This window comes from Artemia sp. Qi Xiang Cuo, chromosome 6 (genome assembly GCF_049724085.1).
Source record: "Artemia sp. Qi Xiang Cuo chromosome 6, ASM4972408v1, whole genome shotgun sequence".
NCBI classification, from domain to species: domain Eukaryota; kingdom Metazoa; phylum Arthropoda; class Branchiopoda; order Anostraca; family Artemiidae; genus Artemia; species Artemia sp. Qi Xiang Cuo.
The window spans coordinates 8,140,860-8,160,620 of record NC_142799.1 but is presented as its reverse complement, the minus strand read 5'-3'; the positions used below and the strand labels follow the sequence as shown (position 1 = coordinate 8,160,620).

General features: G+C 36.4%; 1 protein-coding gene across 2 annotated transcripts in view; it reads left to right on the top strand.

Moving 5' to 3' along the window:
• The window catches only part of Wdr62 (WD repeat domain 62), a 250,842-nt gene that overhangs the window by 9,184 nt on the left and 221,897 nt on the right, over positions 1-19,761 (top strand). For both annotated transcript variants that reach the window (XM_089090029.1, XM_089090028.1), the window contains exons 2-3: positions 4,142-4,233; positions 18,796-19,009. In XM_089090029.1, the coding sequence (XP_088946155.1) occupies positions 4,142-4,233; positions 18,796-19,009 (306 nt within the window). The remainder of the gene's footprint in view (positions 1-4,141; positions 4,234-18,795; positions 19,010-19,761) is intronic.

Sequence of the window (19,761 nt, the reverse complement as noted above, 5' to 3'; positions counted from 1 at the left end):
ATATAGCCCAATTTTGTTCATAAACTGTCATGTTTTCATCCTATTTTGTTTTATTTCATTAGTATTAACCAAACTTCACTTCGCGCGTGGGTTGCAGCTAATAGAACAGTACCCAATTTTGATATGTTTTATCAATTCTACATTTTACTCCGCTTGTAAAACTATTTATTTTACTGTCATTCGAAAACCATGACTTGCCTTCTCCACCCATTCGAAGTAGAAACGCCCTCGAGTTAGGATTTCCTTTGGGTAATTTGAGACAGTTTTAACTATGCATACCGTTACTTTACTAGTCTGTTTAAGATTTACGCCCAATGTTTCCTTGCTATGGATTACTTGGGCCTAAAGGGGCAAGTCCTCTTACCTTGCCTCCCCCAAAGAAACACGAAAAATGACTGATCGTAAAAGTTTTCCGGCGAAATACTGGCTGCGACTACCCGCTGGATGACATCATGTGATTGGCTAGGTGTTACAAATACATGCTAATATTGTCAATTTAAATAGTATTTTCTGTGTGGTTATTTTAAACTTGTCCTCTGCCACCCCGCCCCCTCTCTTTGGAACGAATTTATGCCTGTATGTGTGTATTTTTCGTTCATTTTTTATGGTATCGAGTTGAGTTATGTGTTGGTCTTGTTAGGTCAATATGAACATTCTGAATAACCCATTAACGCCTTCAACTCGGTTTATTCCCATTCAAAACTCGATGCATAGCTTCAGCATTCTCTGTTGCATCTGCTAACTTTCAAACTGATATTCCTTGAAACCTATTTTTACCAGGGAATGTGTTTTTGCGATTTTTCAATGGATAATGACTACCCAAAAATGGGTTTTCAACTAGGTCTTAATTTTGGCGGCGGAACCGTGCGGTGCACGTGGCTGATTGGGTGCACCAGGTTGATTGCACGGTGCACCAGGTGGCGAAAGTGCGCGCCCCTCGTTCCATGGTCAATGCCTACCTGAATAAATATGAACACCCTTTGTTCACATCTAAAGGAAGTTGCAGAAACTTGTTTCATTTCCTTTTTGAATGAAGGCTTTCTTCCTATCTTAGATTACATTACTATCAGAGCTTGCTCAAAATCGGGGAAAAAAAGTTTGCCTAGTCACTATTTTGATTTCGCTATTTTAAAAATGGTATCAAGAAATGACCATGTATCGTTTTTGCTCTTTAAACGTGTTTGAATATGTCGTCATTCCCATGGGTTTTTTTTTAAATTAAGGCTCTGAAGCATAGTCAGCCGAAGGGTGCTACTCGCTCGCACTCCATGCCGCATGTCTTTCTTATGCTAGGTTCACTCAGATTTTATATACCTACCAACGCGCTAAGGGCGGATCCAGAGGGTGATTTTAGGGATTTCCCCCCATAAGGTCGAAAGTTTCACTAGTTTTAGGGCTGGAGGGGTGAAAATACTAACAAGGGAGCCTAAGTTTTGTTAGAATGCCCTAAAACATTGACTATGTATCAGCCCGTGGAACGCGACTCTGTCAACATAAGAAATGCGACGGATAAAAATAAATAATTTACGAACTAAATTATAAGCGTATCACAAAATAGATTAAAAATTCATTTGAATGTCTTTACCATTTATCAGTGTATTGTTATATAAATCTCTCCATTCTTGCTAAGTGTCTCTTAGCATGTTTCAACGCTGGCAATGCTAACGTATAATTCTGTCAGTGTGTTCCGAAACTTGTGCGATTTTTTTTTTCAATTGTATAATGAACTGGCAAAGAAATGGAATTCAGTAGTGTTGTATTGCGGTTATTGACCCTTCAACCCTTTTGTTGGTTCCTTAAGAGAAGAAGCTTATTAAGGACTGCCCTGATTTACATTCTAATTATACTGTCATGAGTCTTGTTATGTTCAAGACGCCGTACTTATTAGTTATGGGCTGTTGAGTGTGAAAATGTTTTAACTTAAGTATAAGTTGGTCAACAGTTTTGACGCTAAACATTGCATAGTAGTTTAATTCCCAATAAGATTTGCAGTTTATGACTCGAATCATTACATTCCCATGGGGTGACCACTTTCCAACAACTGGTGTACATCTAGGAACGCCACATGTTCTGCAAAACTCCGCCACGATTGGCACAATTCCACCACGCCCGGCTAGCACCACATGGCGTACGTGATTTCTGAAAGCAGGCGCCCCCTCGTAGTCTTCCTTTTTGCTGCGACAGATTAAAAAATGCATGAACAGATAATAATAATAAAAAAAAATCAAGATAAGGATCAAGTATTTCATCAACAAAGAAGATAGTCCCATTTTCACTAACTGTGATGTTTTTGGTTTTCTTATTTTTTTTTTTTTTTTAGATATGCTGTTTTTATTTTAACAATTAGAGCTGTCTACGTTTTTTAGCTATTGATTAATGTTATCATTGTAACTTGTTGTTACTTATTATTAACGCGTAATATTACTATTACTCATGCCTTAGACTTGACCTCCTAACCGGGCATGCTACCCGACACATACGCATGTTTTTTGGGGCGGGGGTTGATTGGGAAAAGACGCAGGGTATACTAGTTATAGCTTATAAAAAACAAAATTCTACTAAAAAAATGATAATGAAGAGACCTAGGCCAAATCTCCCTCCACCCTCTCCTGTGCACGGGCCTAAATTGTACGAAAAAACCTGCTAAAGGAAACAAATCTTTACTGTAGTTGAGTTCGGAGGTTACAATTAGGCACGTCATTAGGGAAAGAAGGGGAGGAGCCACTGGCCTCTTCCTCTCCGATTCTCAAGATTACTCTTTTATTTTCCCCCAGGATCATCTACATTTTTGTGCAATTCGTCTGTTTGGGTTCAGAACCTTCGGACCTACGATTTTCCTTCGTAATCTTGAGATTTTCTATAATTTTCCCATATGGTTTGCCAGTTGTTCTCACTTTTAAGCTATGTCTTCCCCCCCCCCCAAATCCCCTTCCTCTTAAAATTATTCTTATGGACACGTCTAATTGTCCCTCGAGCGGAGCATTATCCTCTTTATTGAACTGGTGGTGATGGCACAATCAAGGCAGTATTCAGGGGGGGGGGGCTACCCGATTCGAACACCCCCTATAGAAATTTTTGTCGGACTCCTAAAAAAGTAACAAAAATACGTTTAAACACATTTTTGAGGCGTTTTTTTAAAAAAAGAAATTGAAATCCCCCCCCCCGTCGAGTAAAAATTCTAACGTAACATGTAATTTTTGGCAATTTATAGAAATATAAGTTGTCATTTATTGTGGTTTACTGAACACTAAGTAGATTGGTCTGAATGAAAGTTTTATTTAGCGAAGGAACGAAATTAAGAGCAAGAAAAAATTTATGGAAATAAGTGCACCATTAGATAAGTATAAGTAAATTATTATTGATTGTTACAAAAGTGGTGGCATGGGAAAACAAATTTCACTGACACTTCAAGTAGTTTATTCGTTCTTAAAACAGGATATTTTCATATTATATTGTGTTGCAGTAAATACCCGTTATATTGTGGCAGTAGGAAAATTTGTATTGATGGGAAGGATGTCAAATGGAGCGTAATTTTTCTTTAGTATTTGTCTTTTTTGTATATGGCTTAGAAGGCTTTTAAATACAGATTATTATTATTTTTAGTATTGAATAGGCCTGCTATTGTGTTGCAAGGTTGCGGATACTATTTCACTAAAACTTAAATTGGCCAATGAAAATATCCCAGTCAGGGGCGTCATTTTTTTAGGTTGGGGATATTTATCCCTCCTATAGGTTTAAAAATACCTTTAAGGGGGGGGGTATTTTCATTTAAAAATACCTTCTTTTGGAGTATTTTCAAAGAAAAACAGCAAATCCCTCTTCTATATTTTATAAAACAAATATTGGCTTCCTCTACGCTTTCGTGAATTGTCTCCGCTGATCTAGCTGTCTGTTAAAAAGTCTTGGCGGAGGCTTTTCTATTGTTTATTAAAAGCAAGAATCTTTTACTTGTTAGCGTGAGGTAGCACTAATTGCTACTGTATCTTGGGAAGAAAATGGAAAATATTAGAGATAGGTGCGGATTGATAATCAAAACTGCTCGTTGAAAATACTAACCGACAAATTTTGCGTTTATTACTAGAGTCTAACAAGTCACAAAGGAAAAAGATGGAATAATGCAACTATTCTTTTGTACTTATAGGTAAAGCTCGATCGTGTTCTTGGTTTAACCGTCAACAGTAACGCAGCTCTTGCCTGTGACCCGAACAGTGGACTCGTTGCATATCCCGCTGGGTAAGTTGTAATACAAGTGCCAGAACCTATAATTTTATTTCGTATATGGCCCTAAAGAAATGTAATTAAATACCATTAGTAGCCTACCTTCAAGAGGAAAGAGTTAGTAATTGCTGCTTTGCATATTAAGCATGTTCAAAGTCAATCATAATTGTTCGTTAAGTAAAATAAGTTTCTGATTAATGTAATCTTCTTGAGATATACTATGGTATTTCTATATTTGGGGGTAGTTTTGCGTGTTATTACAACATTTTTTATAGTAGGCGCGTAGTACCGATAGTGTGGAGTTATGAATTTTTTTTTCGAACAACTTAGGTTGTACTCAATGGGTTTTACTTGCACCACCTGATAAATATCTCAGAGTGCCGCACGCATCACATAATTCTGCCACACCATGCTTGGTAGAACTCAGTGGCACGTATGACATGTCTTTGATACGCGTAGCGTGCACCACCGAGAGCACAAGATTTTGAAAGTGACGCTATGACGTTATCGTGACGTTATTTACGTATGTATAACCATCGAAGGTTATTGATCCCTAATTTTATTGCTCTTTTATTTGGTAAAAAGGGCGAAGAAAACGCAGTTTTTCTGCATCCATCATTGGGAGATAGATAATTCGCTAAATGTTTGACGTTTTAGCTTCTTAGCATCTTAAAATGAGAATTATATTTTGTGTAATTATAATTATAATATTTTAATATATAATATGTAATTATAATATAATATTATATAATATGTAATTATATTTTTTTTGTATTTATATGTCAAATTATAGTTTGATCAATGTAACTAATGAACTGTAAATATAAAATGGCTTCAGTGCCTTGTATTTCTTAAAAATTAAAAAAAGAAAAAAAAATCCGGTAGCTGACTCAAAATTGAAGCGATATTCTCTATCGCCTCCGAAGTTACGGCGAAAATATTTAATTAGGAAAATATTGATAAGTGTTCGCTTTCGTTTTATTAATTAAAAGTGAATTGTTTCTTTGGTTAAACTTGGAAGCGTTTTCGGTACTGTTCTAAAATCTGGGAAACACGCGAGAATGCGACTCGAGAAAAGCAAAGATCAGATAGCCATTACCCGGTAATTTCCTATATGACGCCATATAAACAAGGGATTTCTCACTCCGGGAACTATATTTAAACTTGAGTTTTTTGGGGTTTATGAGAAAAAGGTACCTAGGTTAGGTTTGGTTACATATTTAATATATGACATGCTTTACCCCCGCCCCCCTAATGTGCAAATATATAGCCGAAATCTGTTTCTAAAGTATTATATCTTTATGCTATGTTGTTTTATTTCATTAGCATTAACCAAACTTCACTTATCGCGTGTTTCCCAGATTTTAGAACAGTACCGCGTTTTCTATGTTCATAAATAGTTATATCGAACAAGTTGTCTGCGATATTAAATAGTGAGGTCATAAAAACGATCTGAAGTTAGGCTATGCCGTATAAGAAGTAACTGTAAGTTAGACTAGTATCCTCCCCCCCCCCCTGCTCAGATAATTCAATTTTTCTATACGGTTTTTCATATATTCTCTTGTAACTTACCTATATTTTGCCCAATGTTTTATGGTTTTTTTTTAAGTACCTCTCTCGTAATCTTCTTTGAACTATCCTGCGTATATGCCTGTTGCCCTTTGAATCTCCAAAAAGCAAAAGTTGATGTCGTGGTTTCAGCAGCAGCTGCTACCTAGTAAGTTGCTCCTTACTAGTACCGCGGTACATACTAACCACGGCACAGACAACCGCGGCACATACTAACCAAAAAAGTAACGCGCTTCAAAAAAGAAAAAACTGGCAAATGATAAAAAATTTACATTTCTAGCTGAGTCAGGAATGGTAATTATTATCTAAATTACCCTTGTTAGTAAAATGTTATTTTGAAAACAAATATAATGGAATTTCGAAAAATTAATGGCGTCGGATCGAAGCAAGAACTACACCATTAGAAAAAAAAATCAGTTATTCTTATTATTACACTGAAAAAAATGCCTCGCCAAACGCTATGAAAAGTCTCGCCAAACGCTAAATGGTGGAGGCCCGGTTACAGAAATGACGTTCACCAGGTGACGTATGCCAAGCGTGGCGGAAGTGTTCCAAACGTGATGGAAACTATACTAAGCGTGGTAAGACAGTGTTGCACACTGAGTATTCTGGGATGTAGAGGAGGTGGTGGAAAGTGGGTGTCCCTTCGGTATATTTTTTCCCTCTCAGTTGGGGTTTTTGATTTAGGCAATTAGTCGTCTCTAATTGCTCGCTGTACCATTCTCCTCCCGAAAAACCTTGAAGTAAATTTTAATCAGGCAGGCCATAAGTTTTGTGAAATATTCTTATCGACGCCAATTAACTTTATTTTATAAGTTAAAAAGACTTTCTTTTTCATGCTTGAGTGGCCAATAAAGTCCATTAACAAAAATCTGGATTTTTGTTTTATTTCGAAATTCACAATTTAACATAAAGGATGTACTCGGACAAGGCTGCTGCTCTTTTTAACATTAAACCACTCGATTGAGTTGATCGCAAAATATAGATACGAAGATTACTGTTTTCTTCTCGAACTGAAACTATAGCTCAAGTGGCAAGACCTCTTGAAGCGATGCAATATTTGGTGATCATTTGCCAAGATAATCAGGGTGTTATGCAAACGGCATTATGTAGGCCTATAAGTTCGGACTTAAAGCCTCGAAAGCCGTAACAATGGTCCTGGGCTCCTGGCTGCTAATCCTTGCCAAATATAACTGCGATTGTATAGGTCATTCCATGAAAGTGGATGTCAAGAATCTAGCTTTCTACTCAGAGGACTTTCTTTATTGAGGGTGGACACTCGACGCAAGAACTGTACTTGCTGAACTATTTTTGTTTAATTGCCAGCCGGTCTTGTGATTATGCAGATGAAAAGAGATTTTGATATATGTACCTACCCTCCTTCCACAGAGATCGGATCATTTGTTGACAATAAAAAGGCCGATTATGAGCTTACCACCGAGTTTAGTCTGGATATGGTATTCCTCTTCTACAAGAAGTGAGTTTAACCAGAATTTAGGGAGAGCCATACCTCTTCGGTCCCAGAGGTTAAATCAATCCTCGATGCTGATAAGGTATTACTAGGACATTAACTATTGCTTCCGACTATGTTGGTTGTAGATTAAAATTTTTTTCTTGTTATTGCTATGATGATGTAAATTTGGGCACCTTTATTTTATTCCCCTCAGCGTTTGGATCGGGTCCAGGGCCAAAAAGGTATAATTACGTAATTAGTACTTACTTCCTGCCAAGTTTTATTAAAATCCGACAATCCCTCCTTGAAATGACACGAATTTGTCAAATTCGTTCCCGTAAATAGGTATCATTGGGCATGAACTCCCAACAGACAGAACTAGGACACTTGCTCTTAATACCAACCAAGTTTAATTAATACCCAACTGCCCATTTTGGTAGACACTCAGGTGACAATGATTTAGAGACCACCATCACCCCCCCCCCCATCACCAAGGTAAAAGTAGTTACGGACTCTCAAAATGATAAACTTGGACAGTTACTGTTTCATTCCAAGGTTGGCTGAGATCTGGATACTTCTTCAGCTAGATGTTTTAATGACAAGAACTGTCCTTATCAAGAACTGTCATTCCCAATTTCCCATCTGTCCAATTTCCCTTCCCTACAGTGATCGAGTCTGATTCTGAAGGCGGGGCTTTTTTCTAGTTCTCACTTTCCACTAAATATCCTAAACGTTTCATACTCAGGCCTTGAAGAGGTAATTTTATGCTCTACTCGATAATGGCGTAACATGATCCGTTGGAAGTATATATTCTTAGTTAGGTTGTTTTTTCTTTTACTTCTCTTTTATACTATTTAGTAAATTTGAAGAAAAAATTATTCCGATTTTCTCTGAAAGTTCTGCCAACCTAGTGGAGCTTTTCTTCTCTGTTCCGTAACTCCTAGACTAGTCATTTTTTTTTTTATCTAATGAGTTTTGTTATCTAGCCACAGACCATTGATCGCCATAAAAAAGGCTGCGACAGCAGTAGTGTATCCCCTGGTACATTTTGTTTTAGTTTTCTTTCAGACTGTTCACAGCATGCTGTAATCTCTATTATGTCATTCAAGTATTCTATAAGTTGTAGTGTTCCCTATGGCTGAGTGTCAGTGCGATGAACAATGGTTCATTCACTATTTCATTTTTTTTTAGTGATTTGACACCCGCGAAACAGTCAAAATTGGAAGCTTCGTATTTTTAAAAGTCCTCTTAAGTTTTGTGGATCATCGTTGCTTTTCTTTCGTGAGATATTTTTGAATCTGGTCATTCTGCTGCTAAATCCACTCACCTCAAGATTAAATCAAAAAAATAATAAGTTCTAAAAAACTGACATTAAGAAGCAATGTTAAACGTTAAAACGAAGAAATTATTCCGTAAATAAGGGGGCTGCCCCTTCCTCGTCCCTGCCCCTTTACGCTTAAGTCTTAAAGTCCTTTAAAAATAGTTGTCGTTCAAGTTCAACAGCCCTTGTGCTTGAGCTCTTTCTTAAAGAGTTGTGACAAAAGTCAAACTTAGCGTAAAGAGCGAGGTTTGAGGATGAGACAAAGTTCGTTGTAAGTTTTGAGGTTACTTCTGACTTTCAGTTGAAAAAACTTGTTTGTTATTTTTAATTATGTTTTTGGCCGTTTTTCTAATCATGCTAGGAATCCCCCCCCCCCCATGTAAAATTCTTTCCGTCGAAAATCCCTCCCCCCACAAAAAGCATTTTTCCGATAACAAATGCTGTGTTTAAACAATGGGTAAGTTGCATGGCTTGCAGCCCTTTCCCCAGGGGCTGTGGGTGCTCATGAAATCCCAGATGCGTAGTTATTGGACCTTTCAACTATGCTGAATCAAAGGTTTTCTCAAAGTTTTGTTTGTATGTCTTTGGAGAAAAAGGGGGTGTTGGAGGGAAGCTAGTTGCCCTCCAATATTTTTGGTAAAAAACACGTATCCGTGGTTTTTTTTCTGTCCAGAAATACTAAATTCCACATTTCTGTAGATAGGAGCTTGAAACATCTACAGTAGGGTCTTATATGCTGAATCTGATGGTGCGGTTTTCATTGAGATTGCTTGACTTTTTATGCCCCCCCCCCTTCGAAAATCACGCAAATTTTCTCAGGCTCGCAGCTTTTAATGGGTAACATTAACATTGTAGTTTGAATCAACATAAAAATACAATTATTTTGATGTATCAATTAACGACAAATTTTATTTTTTTGGAGATTTGTTTAGTATTGGGCCGAGTCGATCCTTACTTGCAGTATGTTACCAGTTGACCAGATTTTAGCGCTTATTGAATTCTAAGTAGAACAACAGAACTTCCAATCCCCTTCCAGTTGCCTGCGCAATAATTTATTTGGGGGAGGGCAGCCACAGAAAAAGTACTGAAACTAGGCGAATTATACGGACAGTATTAGAACTTATAGAAAAATTTGCAAGAATCCTTATATGGGGGCACAGGCCTAATTCCTCCCCATCGCCTCCCATGTCTATGCCTAAAGCCCCCCCCCCCTGTTTTTGCATCCCTGACCCTAGTCTAAGGTTTCCTTTTGACACCTGCATGATCTATATAATCATTAATTAGTACTCATTGCCCTTGTATTTAGAGTTTGGCCTAGGGGTGCCTCCATGCATTAAGGTAGATCCGTAATTACCTATCATTAGTCATAAGACGCATCTGGAGTTAGGGTATTAGGGTATTTACGCTCTGTTGTTTCTATTAAGTTCATTATTTGTGTTAGCTATTACAAAATGGGTTTATGGATTATTAATTAAAAAAAAAACTTTTTCCACAAAATAAGTTTTTCAAAGAAAAGTAAGGAACTCCATTAAACAAAAAATGAGCAAAAATAAAATCAAATAATCTATAAACGCATGGAGTAGGGCTCAAAACCCCTATGCTTTCCTTAGGCCAGAACATAATTTGCACTTTACTGAAAAAATGTAAATGTGTTTACTTTTATAACTTTAATAAATCAAATAATATTAACATTTTGATTACTCAATATCAGTATATGTATATTAAACTGACAATGCACATTCATTTGTTTTTTTTTTCATTAAAGTGCAAATTATGTTCTGGCCTTGGGAAGGCATAGGGGTTTTGAGCCCTACTCATGTTAATTTCTGCTCGTTTTGTGTTTGGCTCGGTCATTTATTGTAATTTCTGTTCGTTTTGGGTTCCATTTGTTTATTGATGCTGATTTGTGGTAGTTTCACGCTTGGTAGAATATTTGATTTTATTTTTGCTCATTTTTGGTTCAATAGAGTTCTTTACTTTTTTTTGAAAAACTTATTTTGTGGAAATTTTTTTTTAAATTAGTTTCTGTTCGTTTTATATTGACATAGCGTTTTCAGGGAAAAAAGAAAATAATACTTTAAATCTTATCGTTTTTTTAAGACTTTATTGTTTGGCCTGCTATTCGTATGCTGGAGAAAAATTTTCAGCAATTTTTAACAACATACACCCTTTTAAAATTCTGGACACAAGTAGTAGTGTTTAATTTAGTTTCATGCCTCCTCTAGTTGACCTGACATAGAAGACTTGATACCATTCGCCAAAAAATCTGTTTACTTTCACATCCCTTGCCTTGAGGGCCGTGAGGGGGTTGTCATCCTCAAAGACCTAATTCCAGAACTTTCAACCACATTAAGCAAAATGGCTATCTTAAAATTTTGATTGGATGTGATTGGGGAAATGATGGGCGTGAGAGGGGCGTTAATTGCTCTCCAATCACTTTCAACTGTTAAAAAAGGTACTAACCCTTTTCATTTCCAACCGAATAAGCTTTTTTGGAGTTCCTACAACAATACTTGTAATAAGAACCTTATATGCGCCCAGGGAAAAAATTAAAACCCTTCCCCGGAAGGGTGGGGGGGGGGGTTGTCACCATCAATAACAAAATTTTCAGAACTTTCGACTACGTTGAACAAAATTGCTGTCTCAAAATTTTAATTGGATCTGTTTGGAGAAATGATGGGCGTGAGAGGGGGCTTAGTTGCCACTCCAATTACTTACGACTATTTAAAAGGGTAGTAGCCCTTTCAATTTCCAATCGAATGAGCCCTTTTTTGAAGTTTCTAAGGCAACACTTTCTACAAAAAACTTTATATGCCCCAGGGCATAACTTACAACCCTTGTCCTGAGGGCTCTGGGGGGAGTGTCATCCTCAAAAACATAATTCCGGACTTCTTAACTACGCCGAACATAATGGCTATCTCAAAATTTTGATTGGATGTGTTTGGGGAAATGGTGGGTGTGAGAGGGGTGTTAGTTATCCTCCAATCACTTTCGACTATTAAAAAGGGCACAAACCCTTCAAATTTATAATCGAATGAGCTCTTTTGGAAGTTTCTACAACTCACAACCCTTGCCCCCAGGGCTCTGAGGGGACTTATCATCCTCAAAGACCTAATTTCTAAAACTTTTAACTACGTTGAACAAAATGGCTATCTAAATATTTCGATTGGATGTGTTTGGGGAAAAGGTCGGCGTGAGCGGGGGTTACTTGCTTTCCAATCACTTTCGACTGTTAAAAATGCAATAGCCCTTTTAATTTCCAATCGAACGAACACTTTTTCAAGTTTTGTGTGACAAACCTTTCAATAAAAACCTTATATCCCCCCAGGGCATAACTAACAACCCTTACCTTGAGGGCTGTTGGGGGAATGTATTTCCGGACTTTTCAACTACTTTGAACAAAATGGCTATCTCAAAATTTTGATTGGATGTGTTTGGGGAAAGGTTGGGCTTGGAAGGGGTGTTAGTTGCCTTCCAATCACTTTTGACTATTAAAAAGGGCCCTAGCCATTTAAATTTCCAATCGAATGAGCCCTGTTTCCAAGTTTCTACGACAGCTCCTTCGATACGAAGTGCCCTGGTCTAAAGAAAAAAAAAATACATTGTGCCAACAATGTTCTTTACTTAGGCAGCGCGATTGCGCTGCCTATGATTATAATCTGCGAGTCAGGATTTGAAATCTGGTACGGTGGGGTTTTCTGACAGAATACAAAAATAATACACTGACAGAACAGAATACACTTGTTTTGTGAACCACAGAAACAATCACGACAAATGATCATTTTCACCTAGTGATTGATTATGTTCATCTTAGGTCAGAACAGTAGTCAAAATCTCTAATGTTAATGCGACTAAAATCAGTAATAAACCCAAAATTTGCATTTAAAGTTTTTTTCTTTTTAACTTCACCCAACCTAGAATTTAATTATTGACTTCTGTCTTTGGAAAAATACTACATTAATGCCAAAGGTCAGATTTATTATTATATCTTTGCTCTATGATTAAACCATCTTATCATGTCTGCTCATTTTTGTATACAAAATTCAAATAGATTACAGAGTAACCATGGCGTTGTCAGTTTTTTGCATGGAAATTTTCGTAGCAGATCAAACAGTTCGTGGTAAGTAAGTAAGTAGGCTAAGGAGCGACCCGGCTCAATGGTAACCGAAACTGTAGAAAACGGAATTTTGATACCAATAGATACATCAAAAGAATCAGATTTTAATGCTGATTTCAAATATATAAGTTTCATCAAGTTTCGTCCTACCAATCAAAAGTTACGCGCCTAAGAAAATTTGGCTGATTTTCGAAAAAAGGGGGAAAGACCCCCTAAAAGCTATAGAACCTTTAATGAAAATCACACCATCATATTCAGTATATCAGAGAACCCTACTGCGGAGATTCCAAGCCCCTATGTACAAAAATGTGGAATTTTGCATTTTTGGCCAGAAGAAAGATGATGGATGCGTGTTTATTTGTTTGTTTTTGTTTTTTGTTTTTTTTTCCCCAGGGGTGATTGTATCGACCAGTGGTCCTAGAATACCATGGGAAGGCTCACTCGAACGTAAATTAAAAGTTATAGTGCCATTTTTAAGTGACTAAAAAAATGAAGGGCAAACTAGGACCCTTCCCACGCTCACTTTTTTCCCAGAATGACCCGATAAAAATTTTGAGACAGTCGTCTTGTTCAACATAATCAAAAATGAAAAAATTTTTTTTAGGATGACTTAATCCCCCGAAGTCCCCGGGGGGAGGGCTGAAAGTTATGAACTTTGCCCATTGCTTACATATTGTATTGGTTATTGGGAAGTATACAGACAATTTCAGGAAGAATTTTTTCTGGTAGGGGGGGGGCTGAAAGAGGGGGTTACTCGGGAGAATCTTTCCGTGAAGGATGTTTCTTTGGGGTAAGGGACATTTCTATGAAGGGGGCGCCGGATTTCCAAGCATTATTTAAAATACGATCAGAAATTAAATTTTCTGATCCAATGTTAACATATAGTATTGGTTATTGGGAAGTATACAGACGTTTTCAGAGGGGATTTTTTCTGGTAGTGGGGGGGAGTGGGTCGGGGGTTATGTGGGAGGATCTTACCATGAAGGAAGTTTTCATGGGAGAAGAGACATTGCTATGAAGGGGGTGCCGGATTTCCCAGCATTATTTAAATCAACATCAGAAATTATATAAAAAAAAACAAGTTTTCCAACTGAAAATAAGGAGTAACATCAAAACTTAAAACGAACAGAAAATATTACGTGTATGATTGGGTTCACCCCCTAGTAAATACCTCGCTCTTTAAGCCAAAGATTTTTTAGTATTTTCATAAGAGCTATTTATTCTAAACAACGGCCTTTGTGATTAAGGGGTAATTTTTTAAGAATTGGACCAAAATTCAAACTTTAGCTTAAAGAGCGAGGTATTGACTAGGGGCGAGCCCGCTAATATACCTATTAAAAATATATTAATATATAAGTTATTTACGTAAGTTAATTCGTAATTTACATATATTAATTAACCATTAAAACGTTCGTAAATAAAATTAAACAAGTTTCGAGAAAGCCATTTAACCAAATAAAAGTAAAATTAATATGCAAATTTTGTTTAAATTATTCATGTACGGTGAGCCAAAATCAAAACCTGCATTAATTCAAAGACGTACAAAAATTAAATAAATAAAAAAACAAGTTTTTTTAACTGAAAGTAAGGAGCGACGTTAAAACTTTAAAAGGAAAAGAAATTATTCCGTATATGAAAGGGGCTGTCCCCTCCTCAACGCCTCGCTCTTTACGCTTATGTTTTACTTTCTCACAACTCTTATTTTTTTAAACAATGAAAAACTTTAGCGTAAAGAGCGAGGCGTTGAGGAGGGGACAGCCCCTTTTATATACGGAATAATTTCTGTTCGTTTTAAGTTTTAACGTCGTTCCTTACTTTCAGTTAAAAAAACTTTTTTTTTTTATTTATTTCAGAAAAGAAGAACTATCAGACGTGACTGAAGCTGTAAAAAAAATAGCATCCATAGGAAATTGCGCACAAGCTATTTCGAGGTTGGGGGTTAAACAGTAAACAAAAAAATTATTTAGTTGAAGACTGCAGGAATTTCAAGGGGGAAAAAATAGAACTCATGTTATTTGTCCTCGTATTCGTGCATGTGTAAGAACAAGAGAAAAAGGGCAAATGAAAGGTAGCACCGCCTGGAATGGTTACTGGTTTGTCAGTGAAAAGAGAGATGGCTTTGCTGTATTTCTGTGTTAACAATTGTGTTTTAATTCCATTGGCTTATTTTTGTGACGTAGTTTTACAAGCCAATTACATTGTTCCTTAAGCGTAAGCCAGGAAGGGAAGTAAAATTACCCTGCCTTTGCTTGCTCGTTTTTTTTTCTTTCTGTTACTACGAAAAAAATGTTAGCCTATTTTTCATTTTTAAATTTTAGCCAATAAAAAGTAAATACAAAATTAAGTTTTTAATTTTATATTTGAATTTTAGTTAATGAAAATATATATAGATTCAGAATTAAAAATTTTTTTTTAATTTTACGTTCAAAATTTTAGCCTATAAGAAGATTAAAAATAAATAAATATAAAATAAAAAAGAAATAAATGTAAATTTAAATTGAAAATTTTGATTGTATATTAAGATTTTTAGCCAATAAAAGGAACTTAAAACCTGATTGGTTCTTTTTTTATGAAATATTAAGCTGATAAAAAAAAGAAGAAAAAACATGAGTCGGATCTCTTCTTACAAGCAAGCTATTTTTCTCCGTGAACAAAATTGTTGTCTATTCATTGACATTCTGTGCTGGTTTGACACTGAATTCTGAAGTATTAAAATCGTTCGACTCCATGACTGATAGTCGATACCCCTTTGTGTATTATAGGCACCGACACAAAACTAGCGGAGAAAATGGTAGAATTACCAGCTGCAATCCCCTTTGTTCACATTCTGTCAATGTGGCAGATGTATTTCGTTATAGTAGGATAGTGTTTGAAACTTAAACCCTTACTAAGAGGGAACCTGTTGTAATTTAGCCATTAATTTCCGCTCTTTTTCTCAGGTGCGCAGGGTAATAATAAAACATTAGAAACCAATGGTTCGGATTTCTCTTCGATTTTTTAAATTTTGCCAAGGACGCCAAAGATTCGTAGACTCAAAGAAACGTTTGGTAGAGGAAATTGATAAACGTTTTTCTACAGTTAGTCTCCGTTTTGAGAACCGAATAACGCGTTGTTCTCATTGGTTTAGTAAGCAAGATGAGTCAATGTGTGCTATTTTTGGATTGGGAGCCGGCGCTTACCCCCTTCCCTTCCTGGGTACAAAAAAAAACTTTAAAAATGCATCAAAAACGTGAAATTGATATTTATCTGTTCTACGCTATTATTATGAAAGTAAAGAGTAACCTTAAACCCTGAAATGAGCAGAATTTATTCCGTATAGGAGGGGGGCTGCCCGTTCCTCATCCCCACCTCCGCCTCATGGTCGTAGAAACTTCGGATGATGCTCATTAGATCAGAAATTGAGAGTTCTAGTCCTTTTTTTTATGAATCAAATGTAATTGGAGACCAACCAGCCGGGAGGGGGAGGGGGTTGAACACTTAGGCCTCTTTAGATTAATGCCGACCCTGTTGGAGCTGGTACATAATATGTTCAATCGAAATGCAACAAAAGTTATTAAACCGTCAACATTCCTCATAAATTGAGCGTTTGTAGATTTTCCTTTTTTACCTATGGATGGGGAAGCAGAATGAATCGAATTTGGAATCTAGTATTTGTATTCTTTGCAACTCCTCTTGTATTTCTGACTCGCTGCATGAACCATGGGTCATCGCTGCATGAAACCATCGTTCCCACAAGAACCATAAGGATCATCTGTCCACTAGGACCATCGCTGCATGAGAGAAAGTAAAAATAAAGTTGAATTTTAGCGTCGCTTTTCACTTTCGTTTGAAAAGCTTATTTTTAAAAGTCAAATTGTACGAAGTCTGTATTTTGAGCTGTTTAAGCCTGAGTTATTTTCCTGATTTTCAAATGGAAAGAACGTGAAGTTGTTGGGGTTCCCTAGTTGCAACGATAGGTGTAATCTAGTAAAGAGCGATCCATGGCCCACAGTAACTGGAAGATTGGAGCGAGTTCTGGAAAAAATAGTTTAGTGAGAAAAAATTACCATTTATAGCTCGTTCAGTTTATTGTGAAAAAAATTATGGGAATTTCGGAAAGGACCCAAAACCCCTCAAAAACGGTGTTGGATTAAAAACGCGTTTGGAAAAAGAACTATCTAGTTAGCGTTTAAAGCAGATTCAGCTTATTGCGAAATTTAGACAAATTTATGGAAATTTCTGCGACATTTCCGTAAACAAATTTATGGAAAATTCTGAAAAGAGTCTAGAACCCTCAAATACAGCGTCGGATCGCGACGAAAATCAAACCATTGGAGTCACCATCGTTGAAAACACTGTACAGGACAATTACAGTCATTCATCTTGAACAACAAGGAAAATCAGTTTTTTTGCATGTGAAACAGCTATGCTTTTTAGAAATTCGACTTGATAAACCTCATCATAAAATGGTATATGATACCGATAATAGCACTTTTTGGTACCATTTCTGGAGAGGAAATGCCGGGAAGTGTGAAGGGGTATCATCATAAACTTCGTGGTCGAAAATCTGAAACCTGAGGTTTACAATCACGCTCATGTTTATCCTCTCTCAAGCCCCTCGATAAGTTTTATAAATTGTCTGTTAACTAAAAGAAACGGTAGGTTACTGTAACAATATCGTAGAGGTTTTATAATGCCTCAGTTCACAACTCTCGGTCTTGCTTTTTACTAATTCATCTTGAATCAGCAAAATGTTATATGACACCAAAAATGACATTTTTGGTACAATTTCTTGAGTTAAAAGGCTAGGAAGCCGAAAAAGGGTGCGGTACTGAAATTTCATAGTAATTTAACTGAAATTTCATGAAATTAAAAAAATTCATAATAATTAGGAAAAGCTGTTGTTTATGCTTATAAAAGTAAGGGCTAATTACAAAAACGATTTTGCAGAAATTTCGAAAATTGCTTGAAACGGTGATGTTTTTTTTTGTTCTCTTTATTCCTCCATCAATAGCTGGGTGCCGAAAAACCATAGAAAGTTGTCTTGGAGCTCATTTGAAAGCGTACAGTTACATGTTTATGCTAAGCCAAAAATAGGACCTTTTACGTCTACTTTTAAAATCTCCAAGGCTTGGAATCCTTAACTGGATGTTTAAAATCATCCTCTTGAATGCCACTCCCACCCAGTCTCCTTAAAACACATAAAAACACGAGTTTTGGAAAAAACTTCTATTGTTTTCACTCAAGTTCAAAAGCTATTCAGGAACATTGATAAATAATGTTTATCCTTACAGTAAAAGGTAAAGTCATGAAACACTTTTGGGAATTCAAAAAAGACCATTGGAGCGTTGAAATGTGCTACAATGTGAAGTTTTCGCAATCATGGTTTTTCTTCGCCCACCTGTTAAGACTTGCATTAATTTGTCTCTGATTTTGACTTCACACAAAGCCCCTATCAATATTTATCGATATTCTGGGTTTTGTTGATTCCAAGTGTGTTTTGGTGAATGATTAGTTAAAAGAAACTAAGTTTTCTAATGAAACTAAAGAGCGAAGTTGAAACTTAGAACGAACACAAATTATTGCGCCACAGTTTGTACAGTATGTATTTGAAAAACTGTTTCAAATAAACTGGCTCGTGATATATCCCTATATTTGTAGAATCCTGAAAAAAACTAGCACTTTACTGAAAACACAGGACTGACGCAATAAGAGTATTAGGAGCCAAAATTTTTTAAGTAGCATGCAGAAAATAGAAGACTCATTTATAAGGGTATCAATAGTCTTACACGATGATTTGAATTAAAGAACCCCTAATTGATGTCTAATATGTCCTATCACGAGGCATGTCAACACTATTGAGTCTTAATCATTCAGTCTTTGCTCAGAGCAGGCACATACCCAAGTATTTTTTTCGGGTGGCTTGAGTAAGAAGTGTGCAGAAATTCAAGAAAATTTAGAATTTTAGCGAGGGTGGGATGGACCCTAAGCCCCATCCCTGGCTCAGAGGCTATATAGTTTTGCGTTAAGATTTTCGGAATATAAATTTTATATTATATAAATTATGAAGTGTTGATATCTGATTTAATCATCATATCATATTTTTAATTGCTGATTTGCACTCGTTTTTTTTTTCAGATGTACACTTGTTTTATTCAATCCTCGCAAGAACAAACAGTCTCATATCATCAATGGATGTAGGAAAACTATCACAGCTGTAGCTTTCTCACCTGATGGCAAATTCCTGGCAACTGGGGAATGTGGCCATCAGCCTGCTTTGAGGATATGGGATGTGGCTGAAAAGATCCAAGTAGCAGAATTTTTAGGCCACAAATATGGTGTCAATTGTGTGGTATGTTCTGATATATCTAGGCACTAACAACAAATATTTTAAATAAAAAATTTTTTCAACTGAAAGTAAGGAGCAACATTAAAGCTTAAAACGAACATAAATTATTACGTATATGAGGGGGTTCGACCCTCGTCAATACCTTGCTCTTTACGCTAAAGCTCGAGTTTTGTTCCAATTCCTTCAGAATAACCCGTGTATCACAAAGGCCGTTTAATTAGGATAAATAGCTTTTTTGAAAGTACCAAAAAAACTTTAGCGTAAACAGCGAAGTATGGACGAGGGTGGCGAACCCCCTCATATACGTAATAATTTATGTTCGTTTTGAGTTTTAATGTTGCTCCTTACTTTCAGTTGAAATAACTTCTTTTTTAATTTAATTTCTGATCGTTTTTTAAATAATGCTGTGAAATCCGACGCCCCCTTTATGGAAAATTCCCTTCTCACATGAAAAATTCTTCCGTGGAAAGATCCTTCCACGTAATCCTCGACCCCCACCCCACCAGAAAAAAAAACCCGAAAACGTCTGTATACTTCCCAAGAATCAATACTATATGTAAACAATGGGCAAAGTTACATTTAATGAGCAACATTAAAGCTTAAAACGAACATAAATTATTACGTATATGAGGGGGTTCGACCCTCGTCAATACCTTGCTCTTTACGCTAAAGCTCGAGTTTTGTTCCAATTCCTTCAGAATAACCCGTGTATCACAAAGGCCGTTTAATTAGGATAAATAGCTTTTTTTAAAGTA